The sequence below is a fragment of the Ambystoma mexicanum genome, chromosome 11, assembly GCF_040938575.1.
Source record: "Ambystoma mexicanum isolate Mex_15411 chromosome 11, UKY_AmexF1_1, whole genome shotgun sequence".
Lineage (NCBI taxonomy): Eukaryota > Metazoa > Chordata > Amphibia > Caudata > Ambystomatidae > Ambystoma > Ambystoma mexicanum.
The window spans coordinates 959,546,797-959,571,442 of NC_090934.1; the positions used below are offsets into that span (position 1 = coordinate 959,546,797).

The 24,646-nt window shown below is 46.6% G+C and overlaps 1 protein-coding gene across 1 annotated transcript in view; it reads right to left on the reverse strand.

Annotated features, from left to right (window-relative positions):
* LOC138505085 (sperm-specific sodium:proton exchanger-like) overlaps positions 1 to 24,646 on the reverse strand; it is a 3,031,181-nt gene that overhangs the window by 656,048 nt on the left and 2,350,487 nt on the right. The window contains exon 14 of the mRNA XM_069625402.1: positions 6,288 to 6,410. Within this exon, the coding sequence (XP_069481503.1) occupies positions 6,288 to 6,410 (123 nt within the window). The remainder of the gene's footprint in view (positions 1 to 6,287; positions 6,411 to 24,646) is intronic.

Here is a 24,646-nt window from a genome sequence, read left to right on the forward strand (position 1 = left end):
GACCCCCAGGGGGTGCGAGGCCCCCCCCAACACTCACCAAAGAAGCCAGAGACAGGCACCCGCTGAGAAGGGGTACGGGGAGGCACAGTGCAACTACAAGGAGCAACATACTCCTGGGCGCCGGCAGGCACAGAAACGCGCAACAACGCGGGGGAAGGCCGCAGTGAACCCGAAGAGAATCCCAGCTCCCCCCCACCTCAGAGCAAAACCAAAGGCAAGGCACCCGCTAAGAGGGGGTGCAGGGAGGCCCAGGCCATAAAAACAAGGGGCAATCCACCCACAGACTCCGAAAAGATACAGAACCGCGAAGCAACGTGGATGAAGGCCACCACCCCCAACATGGATAAGAGGGCAGGGGTACAAGATCAAGCAACAGAGAAAGGACCATAGAAAGGGGGGAAGAAGCATTTCACCATCATCCCCAGATGATCCAGACGGCTCCGACCAGATCCTCCCAACAAGGCGCAACAAAACCCTCTTCCAGGAGGGGACACAGGAGATGGGCAAAAAGTCATTCCCACACATACCAGTAAGAGGCCTACTCCCACATTACGAGGAACCACCCAACCCTCGATCCAAGCCAGTACCGTGTAAGCACACATGCCCAAATCCAGGGGCAGGCAAGCTCAAGCTACGGCCACCAAGCAAAAACAAGAGCAAAACCTGGAGCGCCTCTGGGGATCTAACATGATGAGTCCAAAAATAACCACGCAGAACGAGAAAGGCGAAAGAACCCAAGAGGAAGAGAACAACACAGACATGACCACTAAAGAAGACATGAAAGAATGGTTCAAAGAATTCATGACCTCCATGCACTCCCAATTTGAGACCATGAAAGGAGAAATGAAACAGGCGGTCCAAGAGCTGAAAATAGAGATGGGGAATCTAGAGGAAAGAACGGACATCTTGGAAAAAACAGTACCGAACATAGATGAAGAAACACAACAAAATGCGGAAGTGCAAGAGAGGCTGGTAAGACTATCACAAGAATTGGAAGCCCAATGCGAGGATTTGGAAAATCAGATCGAAGACAAGGACCTCAAACAAGCAGTCCAACAAGTTTTTCGAGACATCCTAGAAGAAGAGGCTGAAACGGGAATCCAGATAGATAGGATACACAGGGTGGGTCCACGCTGCAACGGTACCCCCAGAGCTCGCTTACGTGACGTCCTGATCGCAATGGCATTGTATCCTCAAAAAGAACAGATTCTGCGGAAAGCCCGAGCGATGTACCATTTCAGGATGAATGGAACCGCAATACAACTCTACCAAGACTTAGCACAATCAACCCTCCAAAAGCGCAGGGAGATGGCACACATAACAAAAGAATTGACGGCAAAACAAATGTGTTACAAATGGATATTCCCGTTTTGTCTTTTATTCACATGGGAAGGGAAGCAACAAAGGATTACCATGGTCGAGGAAGTGGAGCAGATTATGAATCTACAAGAGAAAGAAGATCCTCAGGCCAACAATAGAGATCCAACCCCGGGAAGGAGAGCCCCAAGGGGCTGGACCTCAGTAAAGGGAGGAACAAAATGCCCCACGGAACAGCCTAGACAAAAATAAAGGTCACAATCCTCCAGGCGGACAAAGTACAGCGACCACCAGAAATCCTACAGAGAACTAAGATACCAAGAGGCGACCACAAGGTACATTCTCAGCGGCGGCGAGCTGGGAACACACAGGAAATCCAAGAGACCTTTAGTGAGGTTTAGGACTCCTCATGACATAGTTACTCCTGAGTGTGAGAGGGCATGGCGCGGAGGGCACCACGCCCAAGCGAGCATAAGGCCCAGAGCCCTCCTCAGGATTGTTATAAGGGAAAGGGAGGGGGAGGGGGGGACTACAGTTGGGGTGCAAAAGGTGGGGAAGGGAATGGCCCAGAGGGACAGTAAGCAAAATCAGCAAAAGGCGAAGGGAATTCACCGGCAAGCAACCAAAGTCTACCGGAAACAAACTGAAAAAGAACCAACAAATACAGGGAAACACACAACAGGATGGGGCTGAAAATCCTTACTCATAATATCAGAGGTCTAAACTCCCCAGTCAAAAGGAAGAAAGTAGAATATCAACTACGGCAGGGGAAATACGACATAATAATGCTACAAGAGACACACATACAGAAAAAGGACAAAGGGAAAATACGGTTGAAAGGATATAGTCGGATCCTCCATGCCAACGACGGGGAAACGAAAGCAAAAGGGGTTCTGATAGCTTTTGCGGACACCCTCAACGTTCAAATTCGAGATACCCTAGAGGATAAGCAAGGGAGATTCGTAGCAGCAAAAATTCGAATCGAGAACAGACATTTAACACTCGCCACGGTATACACTCCTAATACGGGCCAAGACCAATTCATGAAAGACGCCCTGAACAAATTAGAACAGTTCACAAAAGAAGAGATGATCTTGGCCGGGGACTTCAACATGGCCTGGACACCAAGTGAAGACAGATCGCACACAAACCAATCTCACCAAGGCACACCGTCCCAATCTCTAAAGAATACCATGCACAAGCTAGCACTAGAAGACGTCTGGCGGAAAATAAGAGGCCTGATACCGGGATACACATAACATTCCCACGTGCATGATACGAGCTCCCGAATCGACTAGATATGGGCCTCGGTGAGCCTCCTCGGGGAAATACAGGAAGTAGAGACGGGCCCCATATCAATCTTGGATCATGCCCCCATCTATATGTCGATACCTGCCATCCGCAAACAATCCGGACTCTGGAGATGGACACTGCCGAGAGAAGTCATACAAGACACAGTGATGCAGGAATCAATCAGAGGCCACATTGAAGAATATTTTGTCCAAAACAACACCCCAGAAACAGAGAAGGCCACAATATGGGACGCCTTCAAAGCGGTAATGAGGGGCCACCTGATAGCTCTAAAAGCACAAAAGGATAGACAATCTTTCAAATGGGAAGAAGAACTGGAAAAAAACTTAGCGAAGATAAGGGAGGAAATGACAATCAAGCATTCCCTGAAGCTAAAAAGAGCCTACAGACATATACAAGGCCAACTGGAGGCAATCTGGACCAAATGGGCTGAAAACCACTTACTACACCTGAAACATTGGTACGCCATGAAAGCCAATAAAGCAGACAAACTACTGGCGAGACAATTGAAGGGCAGACAACAAAGACAAACTGTAAAAGCCTTGAAAGATAACAAAGACCAAGTGAGCACACAATCAAAAGACATAAAAGAAATATTTAGAGGCTACTACCAAAAACTGTATGCGTCGGACAAACCAACAACGACAGAGCAGATAAACTATCTACAAGACATAAAATTCCCGACAATCACACCAGAAGACCAGTCAACACTCAATGCTCAAATTATGATAGAGGAGATTACGAAGGCGATCAGAGACCTACCTAAAAACAAGGCCCCGGGACCAGACGGCTTTACAGCGATTTTCTATAAAACTTACCCAGAATCCATAAGTCCATTTCTCACAGAGCTCTTCAACACTTTTAAAAACTCAGCCAACATCACAACTACAATGAACGAGGCGAAGATTCTGGTATTCCATAAGAAAGGAAAAAACCCGGAAGATCCTGCTTCCTACCACCCCATTGCCTTAATTAACCTGGACGCCAAACTTTATACAAAAATACTTGCCAACAGGCTCACGCCACTGCTTCCCAAACTAATTCACCAGGACCAGTCAGGATTTATCCCAAACAGAACAATGCACGACAACATCAGAAGAATTGCCCACCTGATAGAGAAAGTGGGGTTCACCAACACCCCTGCAGCCCTACTGGCAATAGACGCGGAAAAAGCATTTGACCGAGTAGAGTGGTCCATGCTCTTCCGAACACTGAAAAAATTCGGCTTAGGAGAAACCTATATTAATATGATACGTGCCAACTATAACTCATCAACAGCCTGTATTTCAGTGAACGGGGAACTTTCAGACACAATTAGAATTGAAAGAGGTACAAAACAGGGCTGCCCTCTCTCCCGAATTTTATATGCAATGTTCCTGGAACCACTGTTGATGAAAATAAAGAACTCGCCCGAAATCAAAGGTATAACGATGGGCGGCTCGACCCACAAAATAGCAGCATATGGAGACGACATGCTGATCGCCCTTGCAGAGCCGGAAAACTGTCTACCTCCAATCATACAAACGATAGAAAACTTCAGCCATGTCTCGGGCCTAAAGATAAAAAGACAAAAATCAGAGCTAATGGTGCTGGCAAACAGGAAATACAGAAGCGAGCAGGGGAGCTACAACTCTGTATGGTGGAAGGAAAGATCAGATACCTGGGGGTCACACTCACCAATACAATACAAGATCTATATGCAGGAAACTTCCCGAATCTGATAACACAGGTGAGAAAGGACTTGGACAGCTGGAACCCATTGTCAAGCTCATGGGGGGGCAGAATAACAGTGATAAAAATGACAATACTGCCCAGGCTGTTGTACTACTTCCAGGCACTCCCCATAAAAATCCCACCCACGTTCTTCAAAGCGCTAACCAAAATGATAAACAAATACATCTGGCAGAACAAAACCCCAAGAATCTCCAACATAGCACTAACGGCCCCTAAGCAAGCGGGAGGAATGGCGCTCCCACACTTTAGGAAATACTACGAGGCAGCACAACTGTGGGTCCTGAGGGAATGGATCCCCAGAGAGTCAGAGAAGATATGGGAAGCACAAGATAGGGCAGTGGCAAGGAAAAGCCTACAACAACTGTTGTGGACCAGCCCCGAACATAGACACCAAAATCTCAGAATAAGTGAAATCATGCAAACACCGTTGGAAATATGGAACAAGGCGACAAAAAAAGAAACTCTAACAATACTCCCGCACCCTTCATGCCGCTATTTGAGAACCCGGAATTCAAACCAGGCTTAGAGAAAGAAAAATTCAGAAAATGGATAGACGCCGAATGCATAAAGGTGGGGGACATGTTTGAAAACCAACAGATCAGAACATTCGCGGATTGCAACACTCTATTTGGCCTGACCGAAAAAGATAGATACAAATATGAACAACTTCATCATTGGCTCTCCACCCCAAGAATGATGTACGCGGCAACGAGACCTAACCCCATTCGAGTCCTATATTATGTCACAGCCAGGAGACAAAAGATTTGTGTCAACACTATATAAATTCATAAATGCCCAGACGGAAGACACTAAATGGCAATATATAAAGAGATGGGAGACAACTCTGGGGAAGGAAATCACGAAAACACAATGGGAATATGTCTGGCAAATAATCCCAAAATGGACACGAGCGATTCAACAGAGAGAAGCTTGGACGAAGATATTGATCCAATGGCACTATACGCCAGAAAGACTTCATAGAATGTACAGCACAAAACAAAACAAATGTTGGCGGGACTGCGAGACAGTGGGCACATGGAGACATATCTGGTGGGAATGCCCGAAGCTGCAAGACTTCTGGACAGAGGGAAAAACACAAATGCAGGAGATGTTTAAATGGACAGAACTATTGAAAGAAGAGGTATGGATGTGTGTTATGTGGGACCCCAAACACAGGACGTTAACAAAGACACAAAAGAGGAACTTCATGGGTCTCCTCGTTGCCACTTGGGTAACAATAGCCCACAGGTGGAAACAGAAGTCACCGCCAGGGACGCTAGAATGGCTGCAGAGGGTATGGCAATTCATAGCAATGGAGCGGATAACATATAACATCGGGGGGGGACCGACAAAACCTCTGTACAGAGTGGGGGCCGGTGCTAGAGCAGCTACAAAGTGACTATATGCAACAATGGTGTCCACACAAAATCAGAATATTAGACATGTTCACATGAGAGACAAGGATAAGGACTTTTCAACTCGGTGATAAACTTTGAGCAGCCGGTGAAGGGGAGGGGAGGGAAAGGGGAAGGAGGGAGGGGAAAGGGACACGGTTCTAGTCCCACTATTTTGTGTTTGTATCATTCATAAAATGCAATAAAACATTTTTTTTTTAAAAAAAGAAGTGTTTCCTGATACATTAGAAGTGTGTCCTGATGTTTGAGTCTTCTTTTGCTAATGGTTGGATGTCCATTGGATTTAGAACCGGTTTTTGTTTTCTGAAATAAGTGTACGATTTACTGTCTATAAGGAAAAAAGGAACATCAAATAAAAGCTTATTTGATAAATAATACCCAGTATCTTCTTCTGTTGTTCACATTTACTCCTACCTGTTTCTAGGTTTAGGGACACCTGCCTTTCTGTTTATCTATAAACCTAAGGGCCACCAGAACACACCTACGCCATGATATATCGTGGAAACTTACTGTGGTGGTTTTACTGTTTCCTCTTTTACTGAACTGTACACCCAATTTTCAACTTTACGTCGTAGATAAACAAATATCCCTTTATCTTCCCAGCACTTTTTAACTTCATTAATGTTCATAAACCTACAAGGGAAATGCAATGCAAAGCATAAGTGAAAAGACAGAATGTGGTGGAATAATCCAATATGAACATTTCATTTCAGGCATAACATTTTAGTTAAGGAGATGCTACCTGGAAGGTTATGGTCAAGTCAATAACAGAACAATGTCAGATTGTGTACACCTAGGTTGTACTCTCTGTTTTCCCCCTTACTGCATTTTGTGATCCTCTGCAAATTACTACATGCCCCTGTTCCTCAGCACATATCCACCAAAATTAGGAGCACTTAGAAACAGCCTTATTTCTGGTATGAAATGGTACATAAATAGCACAACATTTACATTCTGTATCACTTCCTCATATATTGTATGGCTATGTGACAATATATGCTACTTGTTAAAAAGATTTCATTTGGTTGCATTCCACACAATGAAAAAAACTTTGCAAGATAGTACTAATAATCCGAAGTAGACTAAGGCCTAATAAGGAGTATGACGGTGCGGTATTAGCGTGCTGGTAATACCATTTAACAGCACGTTAACGCACCAGCATACACCAAGTTTGCCGGTGGGGGGTATGATTTACCTCCATCCAACAGCTGGAGGTAAGTCAGGTACCCCACCGGCACAAAACAGCTGAGATACCAGCAATCCCCCCATGGAATGGAGATGAACATAGATTTACTGGCACTTGGAATCTGCAGGTAATTCCGGCAGACCAAGTGCCGGTAACGTTAATTCATTTGGTGGTATCCCGCCGTATTTACAGGCTTACCTGTGAGTCTTGTAGGGACATCCTGGAACGCCTCATGACTAACCCGCACCACTTCACACTCCAACCAAGACAGGCACTCTAAAGGTGCACTGGCGCAGTAAGGGTGAAAGGGATGGGGATGTGTAGGCAAAAGATAGCACTTTCTCTGGATGCTACTTGGATGTTGTTGGATGTTTGCCCCTTGGAATTCAGAGAGGAGGTAAACAGTTGTGAACCATGACAGCCTCCCACCGTCTGTGAACTGTGCCCGATTCCCCAGGGAAGTGACTCACTGTAGTGTTGGTGTCACAAGCAAGGGCTGAAAGAGTCCTTGGGGCTTTTTTGTTGCTGTATTTTATCAAGGGTCTTGGTGATACCCGGATGGCCTTCTAGAAGGGTATTGTTGTAGCTTTGAATGACCTGGTCCTGTAATGGTCGACTGGGGATGTAAACCTGACTGTGTTGATGGGCAGGCCGTCACGAATGCTACTGTTAGGATTTGCGGCTACCCAGACTTGTAAGTCGTCAGTGAACCCTGGACTCTGCCTTGTAATTGTGTGAGCTCATCTGGTCTCGTGTCAGTGGCTCCTACAATCTTGTTGCAGGCATGATAGGGGTGGTTCTGGTGGAGCGCAGGCTTGTTGTAATTGTAATTGGTTATTTATAACATGCTTAATACCCAGAGGTTTCTAAGCGCAGACCCGGGGATCTAACCTGTGTTGCTCCGCGTCGTCTTGTTTCCAAGGCGAGCGGGTTGCCCCTGAGCTATCCTCCCAGGTCAATTCCTCCTCTTCTTTTGTACAAACTAATTGCAAAAGTGAATCCCCCTTTCCATTGCGTGTTCCTTGGCGGAAGGTAATGACAAAATTAACTCTCCAAAGAAGGGAGCCCAGTGAAGTTGGCATGCTGACTATGCATTAGGCACTGTAGGTTGTGATGGTCTATTGTTAGGCAGAATCATGTGCAGTACCCTTTGGGAACACCACACACAATTAAGACTACAAGTGCAAGTACAAATTCACCTTTGGTACAAGCCTGTACTACACAGTAAAGTGGTAGCGATGGCTAAGCACACAGACTTATCTCAAGAGTAAAGTGAGCAGTATCAGAAGTTACACAAAGGACAGCAATTGCTATGGTCCAAACAATCACTGACTCAAGGTTTCTGAGTAAAAGAATATACATTTATTTACACCATCAGTTATAAAACAGTTCACTTATTTAAAGCAGCAGAAAAAAATCACAATCTTAATATACTACATACCACCCAATGAATTCTGGACAAGTTAAGCTCAAAATGAGGTGTGAGCAAAATGGCACTCCAGCAATTTAAAAAGGGAGGGAAAGACAAGGTTATTCAAAGTCAAGCAGCACCAACAAGTAAGTAGGCAGGGCAATCTAGAAAAGGCTTACTACAACTAGGATTCAAATCAATAGGTCTGGGCCAATGTTAATGGTTCAGAGTCTTTGCAGAGGATGACACAGTTCAGAGTAGTTTGCGGTTAAATCTTTGCCAAGAGTTCGAAACGAAGTTGGTTGGGAGAAAAGTTATTTAAAAGAGTAGAGAAGGACAAGCCCTCGGATTAGCAAAAGATTTCAAACACTTTCACCGCGATCGGACGGCACAAACGACTGGATTTGAACAGTACCTTAGTAGAAGAAGAATGCTGTAGCTGAGGCAGAAGTTCCTGACAGGTCCTGCTGGCTCACGGTTCCTGAAGCAACTGTCAGACTGACAAGAAGGAGGAACACTGGAGGGCTCTGCACTGCCCAGGGAAGGAACCAGCAGCAGAGCAAAGCAACAAATAAAAGGTGTGCTCCTTAAAACCCAGACAGGGTCTGGTCCTCCTGGCTATCTGGTTCACTGCAGCGGTGCACAGCAAATTAGACCAGGGGAGGGAGGCCTTGCTTGGAGTTTGGCGAACTGGTTGGTCCCACCAGCTCAGGGTAAGAAGATTCCTTGCAGATCTTCTCTGTCGTCGAAGTTTAGGAGATTCGGACCCGCAGCAGGGCTTCACCGGGAGGTTCAGTAGTTGCAGTAATCCTCTTCCTTCAGCTTCTCTTCGGTTCTCTCGATCCAGTGGCGACTCTGCCTTCCAAGTCCCAGAGACCTGCTTTTTATGCAGTTTTCGACCATTCACAAAACCAGGCTGTCAATCACACAGCAGGGTGGTTGTCCTGGCAGGACAGTCACCTAGCCAATCAAACAAGAGTGCGACTTGGGTCTCCAAGGAGACACTGTGCAGGGGGCCTAACACCCCTCCCTCACATCCTGTCCACCCAGACACGACACTCAGGCACCTAAGGAGGGCTTCTGTGCAGAAGCCCGCCAAAGGACGGTGAACAAAGGAACCAAACCTGGTTTGGCACGCAGGGTAAAACACGAGAAAGACCTTTACAAAAAAGAAATGGCGAATAAACCCAGCCGGAACCAAATAAAGTTAAAAGGGGTCCATCGGATTTAAAGTTCGAGGCTATTAACATAGCCTAAAACAGTACCAAGGCTATTTTCATAGTCTGCGGTAGGAAAGAAATGGTAGATACCACTGCCACCAGCCAAATCTTAAAGAAAGGGGAAATAAATAATGTTCCATTAGAAACAGACAAAAAGGGATAACTATTAACCCTTTCCAGTACTCTATGGAAGATAGTTTGTACTGGGTCTGTGAATTTAAAAAGACTAATAAAGTCAATGGCTACTTTACAGTTTCTGGGAGACAGTAGTCAGTCCCAAAAAAAATGAGTTTAAAGTGGGAAGCCTGAAAAAGACAACCCTGTGTCACTGCACTAAAGGTGCTGTGTGACACATAGTAAACAGATGATACTTCTGGAGTAGGTGACACTCCACAGTGAACACAAAAAATGTAAATCACACAGCAAAACCCATGTAAGAGTGGGAAAAATTATAATTTATTTAATGTGATTTCGTCTATGTAACTTAAACTTTACACATAACAGACACGCAAACAGAATACAAAAGAAACATACAGGGCTTCATTACAAGATGGGCGGAATGGGATTAACGGCGCCGGTAATGGTGCCGGCACCGTTAATCCCATTCCGCCCTATTACGAGGTTCCCTCGCGGGACCCGCTATGGACGTCTGGTTTTACCAGACGTCCATAGCGGGTCCGGCGAGGTGACCCGGGAGCTAACAACAGGCTCGTTATTAACAAGCCCGTTGTTAGCTCCCTCCCTATTCCCATTGAGCCCTATGGGGGCTTTAATGGGGATGGACCGGGTCTGGGTTCCCTGGAGGAGGAAATACCGGGCCCTCCAAAGTTGGAATGGCCCGGTATTTCCCCATTCAGGGAACCCAACCCGGGACATGATATTGGAGGCAGCGATGCCCTTATTACGGGCATGGCTGACTCCAAAATCGTAATGAGGCCCACAGTGTCTATATATACATCATATCCTAAAATACTCAAATATCAATAATAACTTTTCAATATCAATCCAAAAAGAAACATCACAAAAAATGTTAAAAAGAAATAAAATGATACCTATCCAAGTTTACAAAACACACTAGAACTAAATATGAGTGCGAAAGTTACCACAATCACTTAATGAGGCTAGAATGCTAATGTATTAACTAGCTCTGTTCTCCAATGGAACGCCTACGCTGGATGTAAATATCAACTCTAGTGTTCTCCCATACCCAAGCCGATTATCAGCTATCTAGGGAAGTGTTATTGCTACTTTATCAAGATTTCATAGCAAAGGACCCTATCTGGATTCTATCTTTATCCATATATTATAGAGGGCAACTAATAAGCTCATATTCCACGAGTTCGTACAATATTGCCAAAAAGACAATTCACCAATGGTTTCTAAATTATTAACATATTTGCCCAATAGCGACTGTATTGTTTTGGCCATGATATGACATTTAGTTAATAAATGTCTGGCTGTCTCCAGGGTTTCCGCCTTGTTACAGAGACGGCAAATTCGATCTTCTGTGGGAATGTTTGCTCTGCTCCCCAAGATCATCCTAGTAGGTAGTTGTTCCATTCTGAGTAGAATAATAAATCGCCTAAGTCTTTTGGCTGGGAAAAGATTTAAATATGACCATTATAAATTCGACCTCCACATAGTGATAGGACGGGGTGTATTCAATGTTTATATTACCCACCATGAGGTTGACATGGCTGACTCTTTTATAGGTATATCTTATAACTTTGGTTTTCTCTAGGTTGATGGTCAAACCTTTATTAGCATAATCCCATAGTGCTGTTGCTGATCTTCTAAGTCCACTTATGGTATTATCTAACAAAACCAAGTCATCGGCATAGGCTAACACAGCACAAGGGGATTCTCCAATTTTGGGGGGACAGTTGTTAACGGCCTCTATTGCCACTGGTATGTCATGGACATATAAGTTATAGACTAATGGTGCAGTGACACAACCTTGTTTAACCCCCCTATTCTGCTGGACCATTCAGTCAAGTGTCCTTCATGATCTAGTTTAAGCCTAACCGTGGTATTATGCTAGAAGAGTCTGAGGTAATATAAGAGTGCCTTTGGGCACCCAATAATTTCTAATTTTGACCACAACCGAACTCTAGGGATGGAATCGAACGCCGCCTTGAAGTTAATATACAGTGCATAGAGCGGATGCTACCCCTTAGTAAGCGCTCTAGTGCGTAAGATATCCATCACAGCAAGGTTGTGAGTCGTAGAGTATTCCCGCCTAAGCCCACTCTGAAATGTACACAAAATGCTGGCATTGTCCACACTTTCTGCATTTCACTAAGCAATAAAGATGCAAATAATTTTCCTGTAGCATCTAACTTAGACAATAGTCTATAATTGTTGGGATCTAATCGAATTCCCTTTTTAAAAATAGGGATAAGGATTGCAGTCTGCCAGGAATGGGGAATTGTTCCATGGTCCAAGATCTTCTCAAACAGAATGAATAATAGGCTGGGCCAAAACTCAAGATAGTTCTTAATAACAACATTGGCTAGCCCGTTAGGTCCTGGGGCTCTTGAGGATTTTAGCTCTTTAATTTTGCCCAATATTGCCCCCTGTGAAACATCAAAAGGACGATATGGCGGGGCTTTTCTTAATGGACTGGATCCACAGATGCAGAGTTACGTTCTTCCAAGAACTTATCCCATACATCTACGCTTATTGGATTAACTAGTTGACCTTTATTTTCCCCCCTAGACTTGCTTAAAAGTGCCCAAATACTTTGAAATTTTTTAGAGCAAATGGTTTGAACTAATCGCTGATGAGCACAATTACTTTCAGCCTTTTTGATGTTCTTAATAGTGGACCTGTATCTATTTTTTGTTTTCCTAACCAAAACACCCTATTGTGGCATAGGTAGGTTCTTCACCTTAATTCTACGAAGATCAGCTCTTAGGCCCCCCTTAGCGTCTCTAATCTCTTTATTAAATGGCGGCAGATTACCTTTCACTCTTATCATTGGCCCCCTAGTATATGTAGCATGTTTACCGGAGAAAGCCGAGACCCAGTTTTCGATTGCATTAATGGGCATGGCATAAAAATCAGGAGGGTTCAAATGTCCTCAGATATTAAGGATTCAGTGGCCAGTCTTATATTTTTATCCGACCAACTTATTCCAGTCCCAGCATTATTGACATTTATTGTGCCAATATTACATTGTGAGGAGGTGCCCCGCGGATTTGTTAAAGATACACCGGAGGATCGCATGATCACTCCAATTATTCAGAATCACTTCTATGTCAGCAACTTGATGTAGCATGTTGGGGCACATAAATATATAATCCAATGTACTAAATGCAACACCATAAGATCATGTCTTTTTACCCGGACAGTCACTAGGGGTGCGGCCGTTGATCATTTCAAGTTCCCAACAGTCACATAAACGCAACCATCCTTGCCCCTCCACATCTTTTTTAGTGTGAATCATTGCACATTTGTCCTTTAACTTGGGATTCAGAGAATAACTTCCCGAACCTGTCATATGACAATTAAAATCCCCCAAGGCTACTACTGCTGAGTTCCCAGGCTTTATCGACCAAGATATCATTAACTCCTGCAATGCCTCTTGGATTTGCTCCCTCATTACTGCTCCAGGTGGATTGTACACATTAACAAGGAGGAATCTTTCTGGGCTAACCTCCCGCCCAAATTCCACCTCAACAGCAATAAGGTTGTTCTCTTGATTGCAGTTGACTCGTCTGGAGTCAATGAGTTTATAACCCCAACAAGTAGACCCCCAAAAGGGCGACCTCTTTCTCCCCTTATTGCATATGTTTGATACACAACAAACCCATCTAATACCAAAAGGGTCCATAGCCCAAGTTTCTTGCAAGCAAATGCAACTATGTTTGGTCAAAACCTTAGCAGAGCCCTTCGTGCTCAGCAAATGGGTGAAGCCTCTGCAATTCCAAGTGAGGATGGTAAAGTCTCAGTGGTTAGCTAAAACACCCGGGAGAGACTCCAACAACCATTTTAAAGCTTGCTGTACTTTGGCGAGATGGAACAAGTTACTTACCTGTAACTGTTGTTCTCCAGCAAGGGTCTGGCATGGATTCACATGCTCATGAATATTCCCGGTCATCAGGCTGGGAATCCTCGGTAAAGAAAAAATCAGTTTCAGTTTCGTTTCTGAACTGTCTTTCTACTACTAACCAATCACTGGTCTTTGGGTCATACTGCCCTCAGCCAAGGACTGCCCTCTACCTAAGCACCTCCTCTGGCAGCCATCTTCAGATTTGGTAGCACGTAAAGTGGCAGTAGGACCAAGAGAAGAGCCGCAGAGGAGTTGGAGGGAGGGTTCGCATGTGAATCCATGCCAGAACCCATGCTGGAGAACAACAGTTACAGGTAAGTAATTTGTTCCTTCTCCAGCATGGGGTCTGGCATGGATTCACATGCTCATGAATACAACAATACATAGCAGTGCACACATGCACAACCATGGGAGGTGGCACGGCTCAACATTAAGCATTTCAACAACTCAGCATTAAGCATCTCTTACCTCCTCACTAGGCTCCCCTTCAAGCAAACAGGTTGCGCAGCACTGCCTGGCCGACTCTGGACTCCTCCCTGGAATCCCGGTCGACGCAGTAGAATCTCGTGAAGGTGTGTGTCGACCTCCACGTTGCAGCCCTGCAGATGTCCAGCAGGGGCACACCAGACAGGAACGCCGTGGTAGCAGCGATCGCTCTGGTTGAATGGGCTCTCAGACCGCCGGGCAACGGTCAGTTTGCCAACCGGTGACACTGCATGATGCAGCCGGAGAGCCTCCTGGAAATGGAAGCCTTTGAGAGGGTCTTCCCTTGGTCCACAGGTCCAAAGTTCACAAACAGCTGTGATGTCTTCCGAAAACTCTTCGTGCGGTCCCTGTAGAACTTCAGCGCTCTACCCACATCCAGTGAGTGCAAAGTCCTCTCAGCCGGCGATGAAGGTGACGGGAAGAAAACAGGTAACACCAAGGGCTCATTGAGATGGAAGTCGGACGGCACCTTGGGCATGAATGAGAGGTGCATTCTCAGCACTACCCTCATCTCGTGGAATGTCAGATATGGAGGTTTACAGGAGAGGGCCTGAATCTCTCCCGCTCGTCGTGCGGAGGTGATGGCCACAAGAAACGCTGTCTTCCACGATAGGAACTTCAACGGTGCCGAATGTAGGGGCTCGAATGACGGCCCCATGAGCCTGGTCAGCACCACGTTGAGCTCCCACGCCGGGGCTGGAGCCTTCACCGGCGGGAACGATCGGAACAGTCCTTTCATGAACTCCTTCACCAGGTGATGAGACCACAGAGATGACTGCCCCAGAGTTCTGGTGTAGCGGGAGATCGCCGCCAGATGGATTTTGATTTTGATGGAGGCGTGCGCCAGCCCCGCCTTGGCCAGCAACAGCAAGTATGGCAGCACTTGAGGGGCCATAATCCGCAGAGGGTTAATCTTCTGTGCACAGCACCAGACAGAGAACCTCTTCCATTTGTGTCCATAGCACTTGAGAGTCGAGGACGCCCTGGCCTTTGCAAGCACCGCCTTGCAGTCCGCCGGGATATCGTACCCTCTGAGCTCAAGTGCTGCAGGAGCCAGACCTGCAGGTTCAGCAATCCTGGGTCGTGATGGAGGATGGCGCCTCCTTCCCTGGCGAGAAGATCAGTGTCCGTCGGTAGTTTGACCGGGGGGGCGCTGACATGTCCAGAAGGTCCGGGAACCAGATCTGCCTCGGCCACACAAGTGCGACGAGTATCATCCTGCACCGGGACCGTCTGAGTTGACTGATGAGACGCAGCAGCAAAGGCGGGAACGCATAGAGGAACAGGCCATCCCAGGGGAATGAGAATGCGTCACCCATGCTCCCCGGCTGGGGCAACCTGCTCGCGAACCTCTGGCACTTGGTCTTCGTCGCCTTTGCGAATAGATCGATCTGGGGATTTCCCCATCGTCGGAACAGGAGATCCACTTGATCCTGCCGTAGCTCCCACTTGTGGCAGGAGCGCAGCTCCCTGCTGAGTGAGTCGGCAATGGTGTTCTTTATTCATGCCAGATGGAGGGGTACCAGGAACATCCCGTGGGCAACAGCCCAGTGCCACAGATCCTGCGCTTCCTTGGATAGGGCTGTGGATCTGGTGCCTCCCCCGCACCTACTGGGAGAGAAAAGACATCATTAGTTCAAAGAAAGTCTTACAGAATAACAGTAATAAGACCTACCTGAGAGACTCAAAGGGGCAGCATCAGTGAAGTAACTCGATTGCAATCGCCCACAGAGGACAACGCGCTCCTGCCAAGAAGGCAGGACGAGAGCTCGCCAAAGCCCAAAACAAGGTGAGGAAAGGCCCGGGGAGGCGCTGCGGGCATACCGGGTGTTGGGTGGTTATTTCCCCAGTTGCTCAATTTTGAACATTGCCCACCTGTTTTCCAGAAAGAAGTCCCCACTGATAATACCCGGGAGCGACCGAGAAGGGCACCAGGGTTCCGGCAGCTGGGTGGCGTCCTCGTGGATACCAGGTGAGCGTAACAGAACGCGAAGTCTACCAAATCTATCCACCTGGGCGCCATGGAAACATCAGAATTAGAACAATTGGCCCACTTATTGGGAGAACTTCGTGCAGAGGTTCACTCTGCCAGACAGGAGACTAAAGCTCTTCGGAGAGACTTGTTGGTGACTAAAGAGTGTACCGAAGATATTAGCAGGCAAGTCTTGCAATCCCATGCGGGTCAGACACCTCTACCTGGAAACAACCCACCAATGCAAAATCCTAGTATGTCATCCACAGTCTCTACTCGGGTACAAGTCGTGTTACCAGGTACAGTTCCTTTGGCACCCCCGGAGAGGTTTTCTGGAGATCCACGTAAATACGCAGCCTTCATAAATCAGTGTCGCCTTCATTTTCTTTGCAGGCCTGGAGCATTCCCAAATGACCAAGCCTGGGTAGCCTTTGTTTTATCATACTTAAGTGGCACTGCCGCAGATTGGTCGGTACCGTTGGTGTACCATGATGACCCTTTATTACATAATTTTGGAGACTTTCAGAGGGAAATGGATAAACTCTTTGCTCGCCATACCCGTGAACAAGCTGTGGACAATGAACTCCTTTCCCTCCGACAGGGAAATCAGGATTTGTTAACGTACATTGCTACTTTCAACCGACTGGTTGCTGAAGCTAGGTGGCCTGAGAACAAAAGCACCACATTGTTTCATCGGGGCTTACGAGGTGAATTAAAGGACGTTCTAGCTCAAGTGGTTGACCCTCCCAGAGATTGTTCTGAATTCATAGACCTGGTTGTGCAACTGGATCACCGGTTGCAAGACCGAAAAGCAGACCGTTCAAAGATGGACCCTCGGCCTAGGTACGCTCGGCCTAGAGACAATGTACCTCGACTACAAGAGAATACTGTGGAACCCATGCAAATTAGAGGGGTACGACCCCCCTCTAACAAAACAAGAACGAGATAAAAGGAGACAACAACAACTATGTCTATACTGCGGGAAGTCCGGGCATTTCCTGAGGGACTGCCCAGTGAAACCTCAGAGGAAGATCGTTGGAGCCACGGAAAAAGAGGAAGAGAGTCAGTCGGGAAACTGCCCAGCTCGGCAAACGTAGAGGTCAGTTTGTCGAGTGAGGTAAAGAAGCCACCGACCTCACACTGTGCAATTCCGGTAATCTTGATTAATAACCAACAATCGTCAAGAATGCATGCCATTGAAGCATATATCAACAGCAGAGCTGTTGGGAATTATATGGATCAGGACCTAGCTGCAGAGATGGGGCTTCCCCTATGTTCCAAGCCGACTACAGATAAGGTAACCACAGTGGATGGGACTGAAATAGCTTCCGGAGCCGTAACTCAGCCCACAGCCGAATTAACCTTGCTGTGCCAGGACAGACACCGAGAACTCATTTCGTTCGATCTCATCAAGGCACCTCAATTCCGGCTCATACTAGGGATGCCATGGTTAGTTGCTCACAACCTATGATTGACGGGCGGGCAAGAAAGTTAACCTTTCCCAGCAACTGCTCTCCAGCCTGCTATTACCAAGGACACAAACCTGCTTTCAGTATCTCTACGACTCCAGAAGTGGCAGCTTTGGGAGTGACTAATACTTTGCCTGAAGAATACCAAGATTTCCAGGATGTATTCCAGAAGGACCAAGCAAACACCCTGCCTCCGCACAGGCCCTATGACTGCCAGATCGACCTTGTACCGGGTGCGCAGGTCCCTTGTGGCAGGATCTATGCTCTCACAGAACCCAAAAACCTTCATTTGAAGGCTTATCTAGACCAGTACCTCGCTAATGGATTCATCCGCCCATCCAAGTCCACAGCAGCCAGTCCTTTGTTCTTCGTACCGAAAAAAGAAGGGGACCTGAGAACCTGTATCGACTACCGCGCATTAAACCAGATCACTGTAAAGAACCGTTACCCCTTGCCCCTCATCCCTGAAATGCTGGACCAGGTCAAAGATGCCCAAATTTACACAAAACTGGACCTTCGAGGAGCATACCACCTGGTGCGAGTCAGAAGCGGAGACGAGTGGAAGACTGCTTTCCGCACCAAGTATGGTTTGTTCGAATACCAAGTCATGCCCTTTGGGTTATGCAACGCCCCTGCAGCGTTTCAGTATTTTATGAATTACGTTTTGAGAGAGTTAATAGATATCTGCGCCCTAGTATACACAGATGATATCTTAGTGTACTCAACTTCAAAACAGGATCACATCAAGCACGTCCGTTCAGTTCTCTCCAAGCTCCGGGAAAATCATTTATATGCAAAAATGGAAAAGTGTTTTTTTCAGGTCACCGAAGTTGAATTTCTGGGTTTCGTTCTTACTCACATTGGCTTGGATATATTTGCAGCATGGTCTGCATGAGGTAAGTAATGTCTATGAACCTGGCGCCTATGGCGCCAGGACTGATTTTTATTATTAGCCTGGTTCCTACGGCGCCAGGACTGAACCCAGACAGCCCCTAGCTGGGGCTGCTGGGGTTTTTGTAAATGTCTGGATGCCTGCTCCCGGGGCTGATGGGCTTGATCCGGATGCCCGGGGGTAGGCATCATGACAGCACCCCCCCCCCCAAGACCCCTCCTAAAGTTGTTCTTCCCCTCGGCCCTGGTTTGTCTGGGAAGTTCCGATGGAATTTCTTCACCAACCGAGGTGCATGAACGTGGTCACTAGGCTCCCATGACCTTTCCTGTGGTCTGTAACCTTTCCAGTCGATTAAATAAAAAAGTCTTGATTTAACCAACTTAGAGTCCAGGATATTCTTTACCTCGAATTCAGGTTCTCCATTTATTAGGATGGGGTCAGGTGGTTTGGCAAGTCTTGTCCCGGGTTGAACTGGTTTCAGAAGTGAAACATGAAAGACAGGATGGATCCGCATATTAGAGGGTAATTCCAACTTGACGGCCACCGGGTTGATACGGGCCTTAATAGTGTAAGGTCCCAAATACCTAGGATTAAAAGTCTGAGTTCCTTTTAGAGGTATGTGTTTTGTAGCCAGCCAAACTTGATCCCCAATCTGATATCGTGGAGCATCGCTTCTATGTTGATCAGCATTTTTCTTATATTTCTCCTTTGCTTGTTTCAAATGTTCTGTTGCCTCCTTAAAGGCTTGTGTAATAGTAGAGTGTAAATTACTAACTGCAGGCATTTCTAAGTGCTGAGGCGAATCGAGTTCTGAGGTTCGAGGGTGATGTCCGTATATGGTATAGAAGGGGCTTTGTCCGGTTCCAGAATGTACTGAGTTATTGTATGCATATTCGGAAATCCATAAAATATCCTTCCAATTGCTTTCGGTCTGGTGCAGCATGCAACGTAGGTACTGTTCAAGGGTCTGGTTGGTCCTCTCCGTCTGACCATCGGTCTGGGGATGGTGACTGGTTGATAACCTCACGTCAATTTGCGCCAATTGACAACATTTCTTCCAAAATTGTGAAATGAATTGACTGCCTCGGTCAGAAACCAATACGAAAGGAACTCTGTGTATTCAAACAATGTTTTCGAGGAACTCCTTGGCTAAAATTGAAGCGGAAGGTAATCCTTTTAAAGGAATAAAGTGGGCCATCTTGGAAAAAAGATCCACAATAACTAGGATGGTGTTAAATCCATTACATGGAGGTAGATCTGTAATAAAGTCTAAAGACAAGGTGTGCCATGGTGTAGGTGGAATATCCAAAGGTTGTAAAAGGCCAGCAGGTTTTTTTCTTCTGGCTTTTGTTTTGTGCGCAAATACCACAAGACATCACAAATGACTTTAAGTCTTTTCGCCAAGTGGGCCACCAGAACTGTCTGTTAATTTTCGCTTCAGTTTTTGCGATACCTGGGTGCCCTTCCATCAGGGTGTCATGGTAATTGGAGATGACTAGTTCTTGTATTTCCTTGTGTGGTAGAAATAGTCGTCCTTGATAGTAAGATAGGTCATTGACGACTGAGTAGTCCGGGCCTTTCTTTACCCAGTCCTGCAGGGTTGCTGGATCGAAGAGTTGTTGGATTTTTGAATGAATATCTTCTAGTGTCTGTAGAGTAGTTATGCCAAGAATTCTTTGCTCGGGAATTATTGGCACCGGTTCCGGGTTTGCATATGCTTCTCCCATCCCTATTCGGGATAAGGCATCTGCTTTGCCATTTTTGCGGCCTGGTTGATAAGTGATCACGAAATCGAATTCGGCAAAGTACAATGCCCATCGAAGTTGTCGCGATGATTGGGCTTTGGCTGTTTTTAAATACTGCAGGTTCCAGTGATCAGTGATTATGGTAATGGTATGCCTGGCACCAAGAAGGTAGTGCCCCCAAGCCTTAAAGGCGGATTTGATAGCTAATAGCTCTTTATCGGTAATCGCATAGTTTAACTCAGGTGCTGAGAACTTTCTGGACCAAAACGTTACTGGGTGAAGTTGAACGGTTTCGGGATCCTTCTGGGACAGGACAGCTCCCATGGCTAAACTGGATGCATCAGTTTCTACTATGTATGGAAGCTCAGGGCGTGGATGCTTTAAGACAGGTGCTGATGTGAATTTCGCTTTCAGCTCTTGGAAGGCCTTTTCAGCCTCTTCGGTGCACAAGAAGCGTTTGTTTTTTCGCAAAAGTGCTGTGATGGGGTGTACAACATGGTAGAAGTCCGGAATGAATCTGCGGTAGAAATTAGCAAATCCGAGCATGCTTTGTATCCCTTTGACTGAACTGGGTGATGGCCACTTGAGAATTGCATCCACCTTTCGAGAGTCCATTCGGACTCCCTTTGGAGTCAGGATAAATCCAAGAAATTCAACTTCCGTAGCATGAAAAACAAATTTTTCCAATTTTGCATATAACTTGTGCTGGCGTAGTTTCTCAAGGACTGCACGCACGTGCTTAACATGGTCTGATCCTGCAGAATATCATCTATGTATACGACGACACAGACGTCAATGAGTTCACGAAGGACATCATTCATAAAATACTGGAAGGCTGCTGGTGCATTGCACAACCCGAAGGGCATCACCTGATATTCGAATAATCCGTACTTGGTGCGAAAGGCAGTCTTCCATTCGTCGCCTTTCTTGACACGTACCAGATGATATGCCCCTCGGAGATCTAACTTAGTGTAGATACAAGCACCCTTTACTTGGTCTAGTAATTCGGGGATCAGAGGCAATGGGTATCGGTTTTTTACCGTAATCTGATTTAATGCGCGGTAATCTATTCACGTTCTAAGGTCACCTTCCTTTTTTGGCACGAAGAATAAAGCTGAGGATGAAGGAGACTTGGAAGGACGAATAAAGCCATTAGCAAGGTATTGGTCCAAGTATTGCCGTAGGTGAAGATTTTCAGGTTCCGTGAGGGCGTAGATTCTACTGCATGGGGGTTGTGCACCGGGTAGGAGGTCGATTTGACAATAATCGTATGATCTGTGAGGAGGTAATGTATTGGCCTGTTCTTTTTGAAAAACATCCTGAAATTCTTGGTATTCCTGAGGTAACTGCACGATTGGGTTAACGACTGTAGCCAGGCCTTTGTTCAAAGTTTTCTCCGGGTAACAGGTGTGTACACAATCCGGGAAGGTTATTCTCTTCTCTCGCCATTCTACACAAGGATTATGTGTTTCCAACCATGGCATCCCCAGTATTATCTGGAACTGTGGGGCTTTGATTAGATCAAACACAATAGTCTCTCGATGCCCATCTTGACTCAACAGTGTCATCTCTGTAGTGGAATGACTTACAGGCCCCGAGGCAATCTCAGTTTCATCAACTGTGGTGATGACATCCGAAGTGGTCTTTTTGCAAAGAGGTAGATTCATCCTTGACACCAATTCGTGGTCCATATAGTTTCCTACGGCCCCGCTATCTTTGTATGCCCTTACTGCGTGCATACGTGATGGCTGCCTGGGATCAAGTAGGACCATTGGGATGATCAGATGCGAGGTCTTAGTGTCCTTCTTTAAGCTCAGCAAGCGGACCTCTACGCTTGTCGGGCGTGGTCGTTTCCCGAATCAGGCTCTATGTGGCTTTTATCAGCAACTCCTACCACCTTCTTGGGTGGTTTTGTAGGGCAATCCCGTAGAAAATGTCCTGAGGTTCCACAGTAGAGACACAACTGCATCTGTCGTCTTCTTTCTCTTTCCTTTTGAGTTAAGGGTCCTTTAACCCCCCCCGATCTGCATAGGTTCAGATGCATCTGTTCCTTTGGGAGCAACGTTGGGTTTAACCAATACCCGATTCTCGAACTTAGCTCGATCAGTCATTCGGTTCTGAAGTCGGTGGTCTAGCTGGACCACTAAGTCTATAAATTCTGTGCAATCCTGAGATGGGTTCACAACTTGAGCCAAGACGTCTTTGAGTTCTCCCCGAAGTCCACGATGAAACAATGTAATTCGTTTTTCCTGCGGCCACCCGGTTTCCACCACCAACCTATTGAAGGATGCAATATAGGTTAGCAGATCTTGGTTACCCTGTCGTAAGGATAAAAGTTTGTTGTCCAGGGCTTGTCCAGGGCTTGACCCTGTGAGTGTCTGGCGAATAGTTTTTCCATGCTCCTTTGAAAACCCTGAAAATCCCGGAGAAGAGGATCATCCTGGTTGACTAACGGAATGGACCAATCCGCTGCGCTGCCACTAAGATATGACAATACAAAGGCTACTTTGGCTTGGTCATTTGGAAAGGCTCCCGGTCTGCATAAAAAGTGCAAGTGGCATTGGTTCATAAACACGGCAAACCTTTTGGGGTCCCCAGCAAAGCGTTCGGGTGGAGCTAACGGAATATTTCCTGGTAAAACCACTTGCACAGGATTGCTTGATAAAACAGGGGTTGGGTTTCCCCCATATCCAGGTAGGGGTGTTTGCCCAGCTTGGTTTTGCAGTAGCTGCCTAGCCAGATCATCAGTGCGCTCCTTTGAGACAGTTCTCTCCTGTGGGCATTAGTCTCTTGGCGAGCGGCATGTACTTCCGCCCTAAGTTCCCACAATAATTGGGCCAGTTGGTCGGTTTCTGAGGTTTCCATAACACCCGGGTGGGTATTTTTAGAAAGGCTTCATGTTCTGTTACGCTCACCTGGACCCCACAGGGGTGTCGATCGGACCCGGACAGCTGCGGTCTCTGTCAACGTGATGCGTAGTGCAGAGATGACTGTCAGGACTGGCCCGCCTAGTCTTGTCTGCTGGACCCAAAGAAGTATTTTCCTGCAAGTGGAGACAGGGATTAGCCACCTGTGGGTTTTAGTGATGGCCTCCCAACTGTTCTCGCTCTCCCCCACTAATCACCTCCGATATCCCCTTAGTAACCTCACCTTATGTTTGTAAAAGATGAGCTTTCCATCCTGCGTGTCTTGCAGGGGCGCGTAGATACCAGTTACTTCACTGGTTTGAAGGTGTTGGGAGAGTTCCGGTAAGCATTGACTCTGAAGTCCCAGGCGGGATTGGTAAGTATCAAGTTCAAAGAGTTCAATGTGCCCGATGTTCACTCTTGTCCCCTTCCTTCCTTAAATTGCAACTGAGTTTGTGAGAAGAAGGTCTCGTAGGTGCTGCTGGCGTTCAGGTAAGAGTCTGTGTTACCCAACGCTGTCCGGTAACTATTGCATGCGTTAGTTAACGTGTTGTTTTTCTCCCGCTTTACAGATGCGGCATATGAAGATATGGAGAATAATACCGCCGGTGGTAAATCAGGTAAGTCTATGGTGTTAAGCGGTATTTGTTGATTCCCTTTGCTCACCTTGTTATTCTTGTGCCCCTAGGTGCCGGAGTACGGCGAAGAAATGATGGAGACAGTGCCGGATCGAAAGATGCTGTGAGAACTGGTGAGTATGGCGCCGTGTTGGAGCTTGCAAAGCGACGCGTGCAGGACTGATGTACTTTCCAGGTCGGGAGATGAAATGGATCTGGAATCAGTTGAAGAATTTGAAATAAGTTTGTTTTCTTACCTTGTCCTTTTCTTCCTCTTTATTCTAGGAGCTCCGGATTCGAGGCGGGCGTGGCAGAAGACTGGATGCTGGCTGCAGGCACGGTGAGAGTCACGCTGCTGGATGCAGAATAACACGAAGCATGTGCTGCTGTTCGGGCGTGGTTTAAATCGCGTCCAAAGTAGTCCCAGGAAAGAAGTTCCCCAGGACCACACACGAGTAAAAAATAGTCCCTGTAGTAAAATAGTCCCGTCCAGGCCTCACATTGGCTTGGATTTATTTGCAGCATGGTCTGCATGAGGTAAGTAATGACTATGAGCCTGGCGCCTATGGCGCCAGGACTGATTTTTATTATTAGCCTGGTTCCTAGGGCGCCAGGACTGAACCCAGACAGCCCCTAGCTGGGGCTGCTGGGGTTTTTGTAAATGTCTGGATGCCTGCTCCCGGGGCTGATGGGCTTGATCCGGATGCCCGGGGGTAGGCATCATGACACCTTTAGACATTCCTCCAGCGCCATGGCACACCCTTTCCCTCGACTTCATCACTGATCTACCTACCAGTCAAGGATTTAACACCATCCTTGTAGTTGTAGACCTATTCTCAAAGATGGCCCATTTTATTCCACTCAAAGGCCTTCCAGATGCCTCCACTCTAGCCAAGGTGTTTCTGGACAAT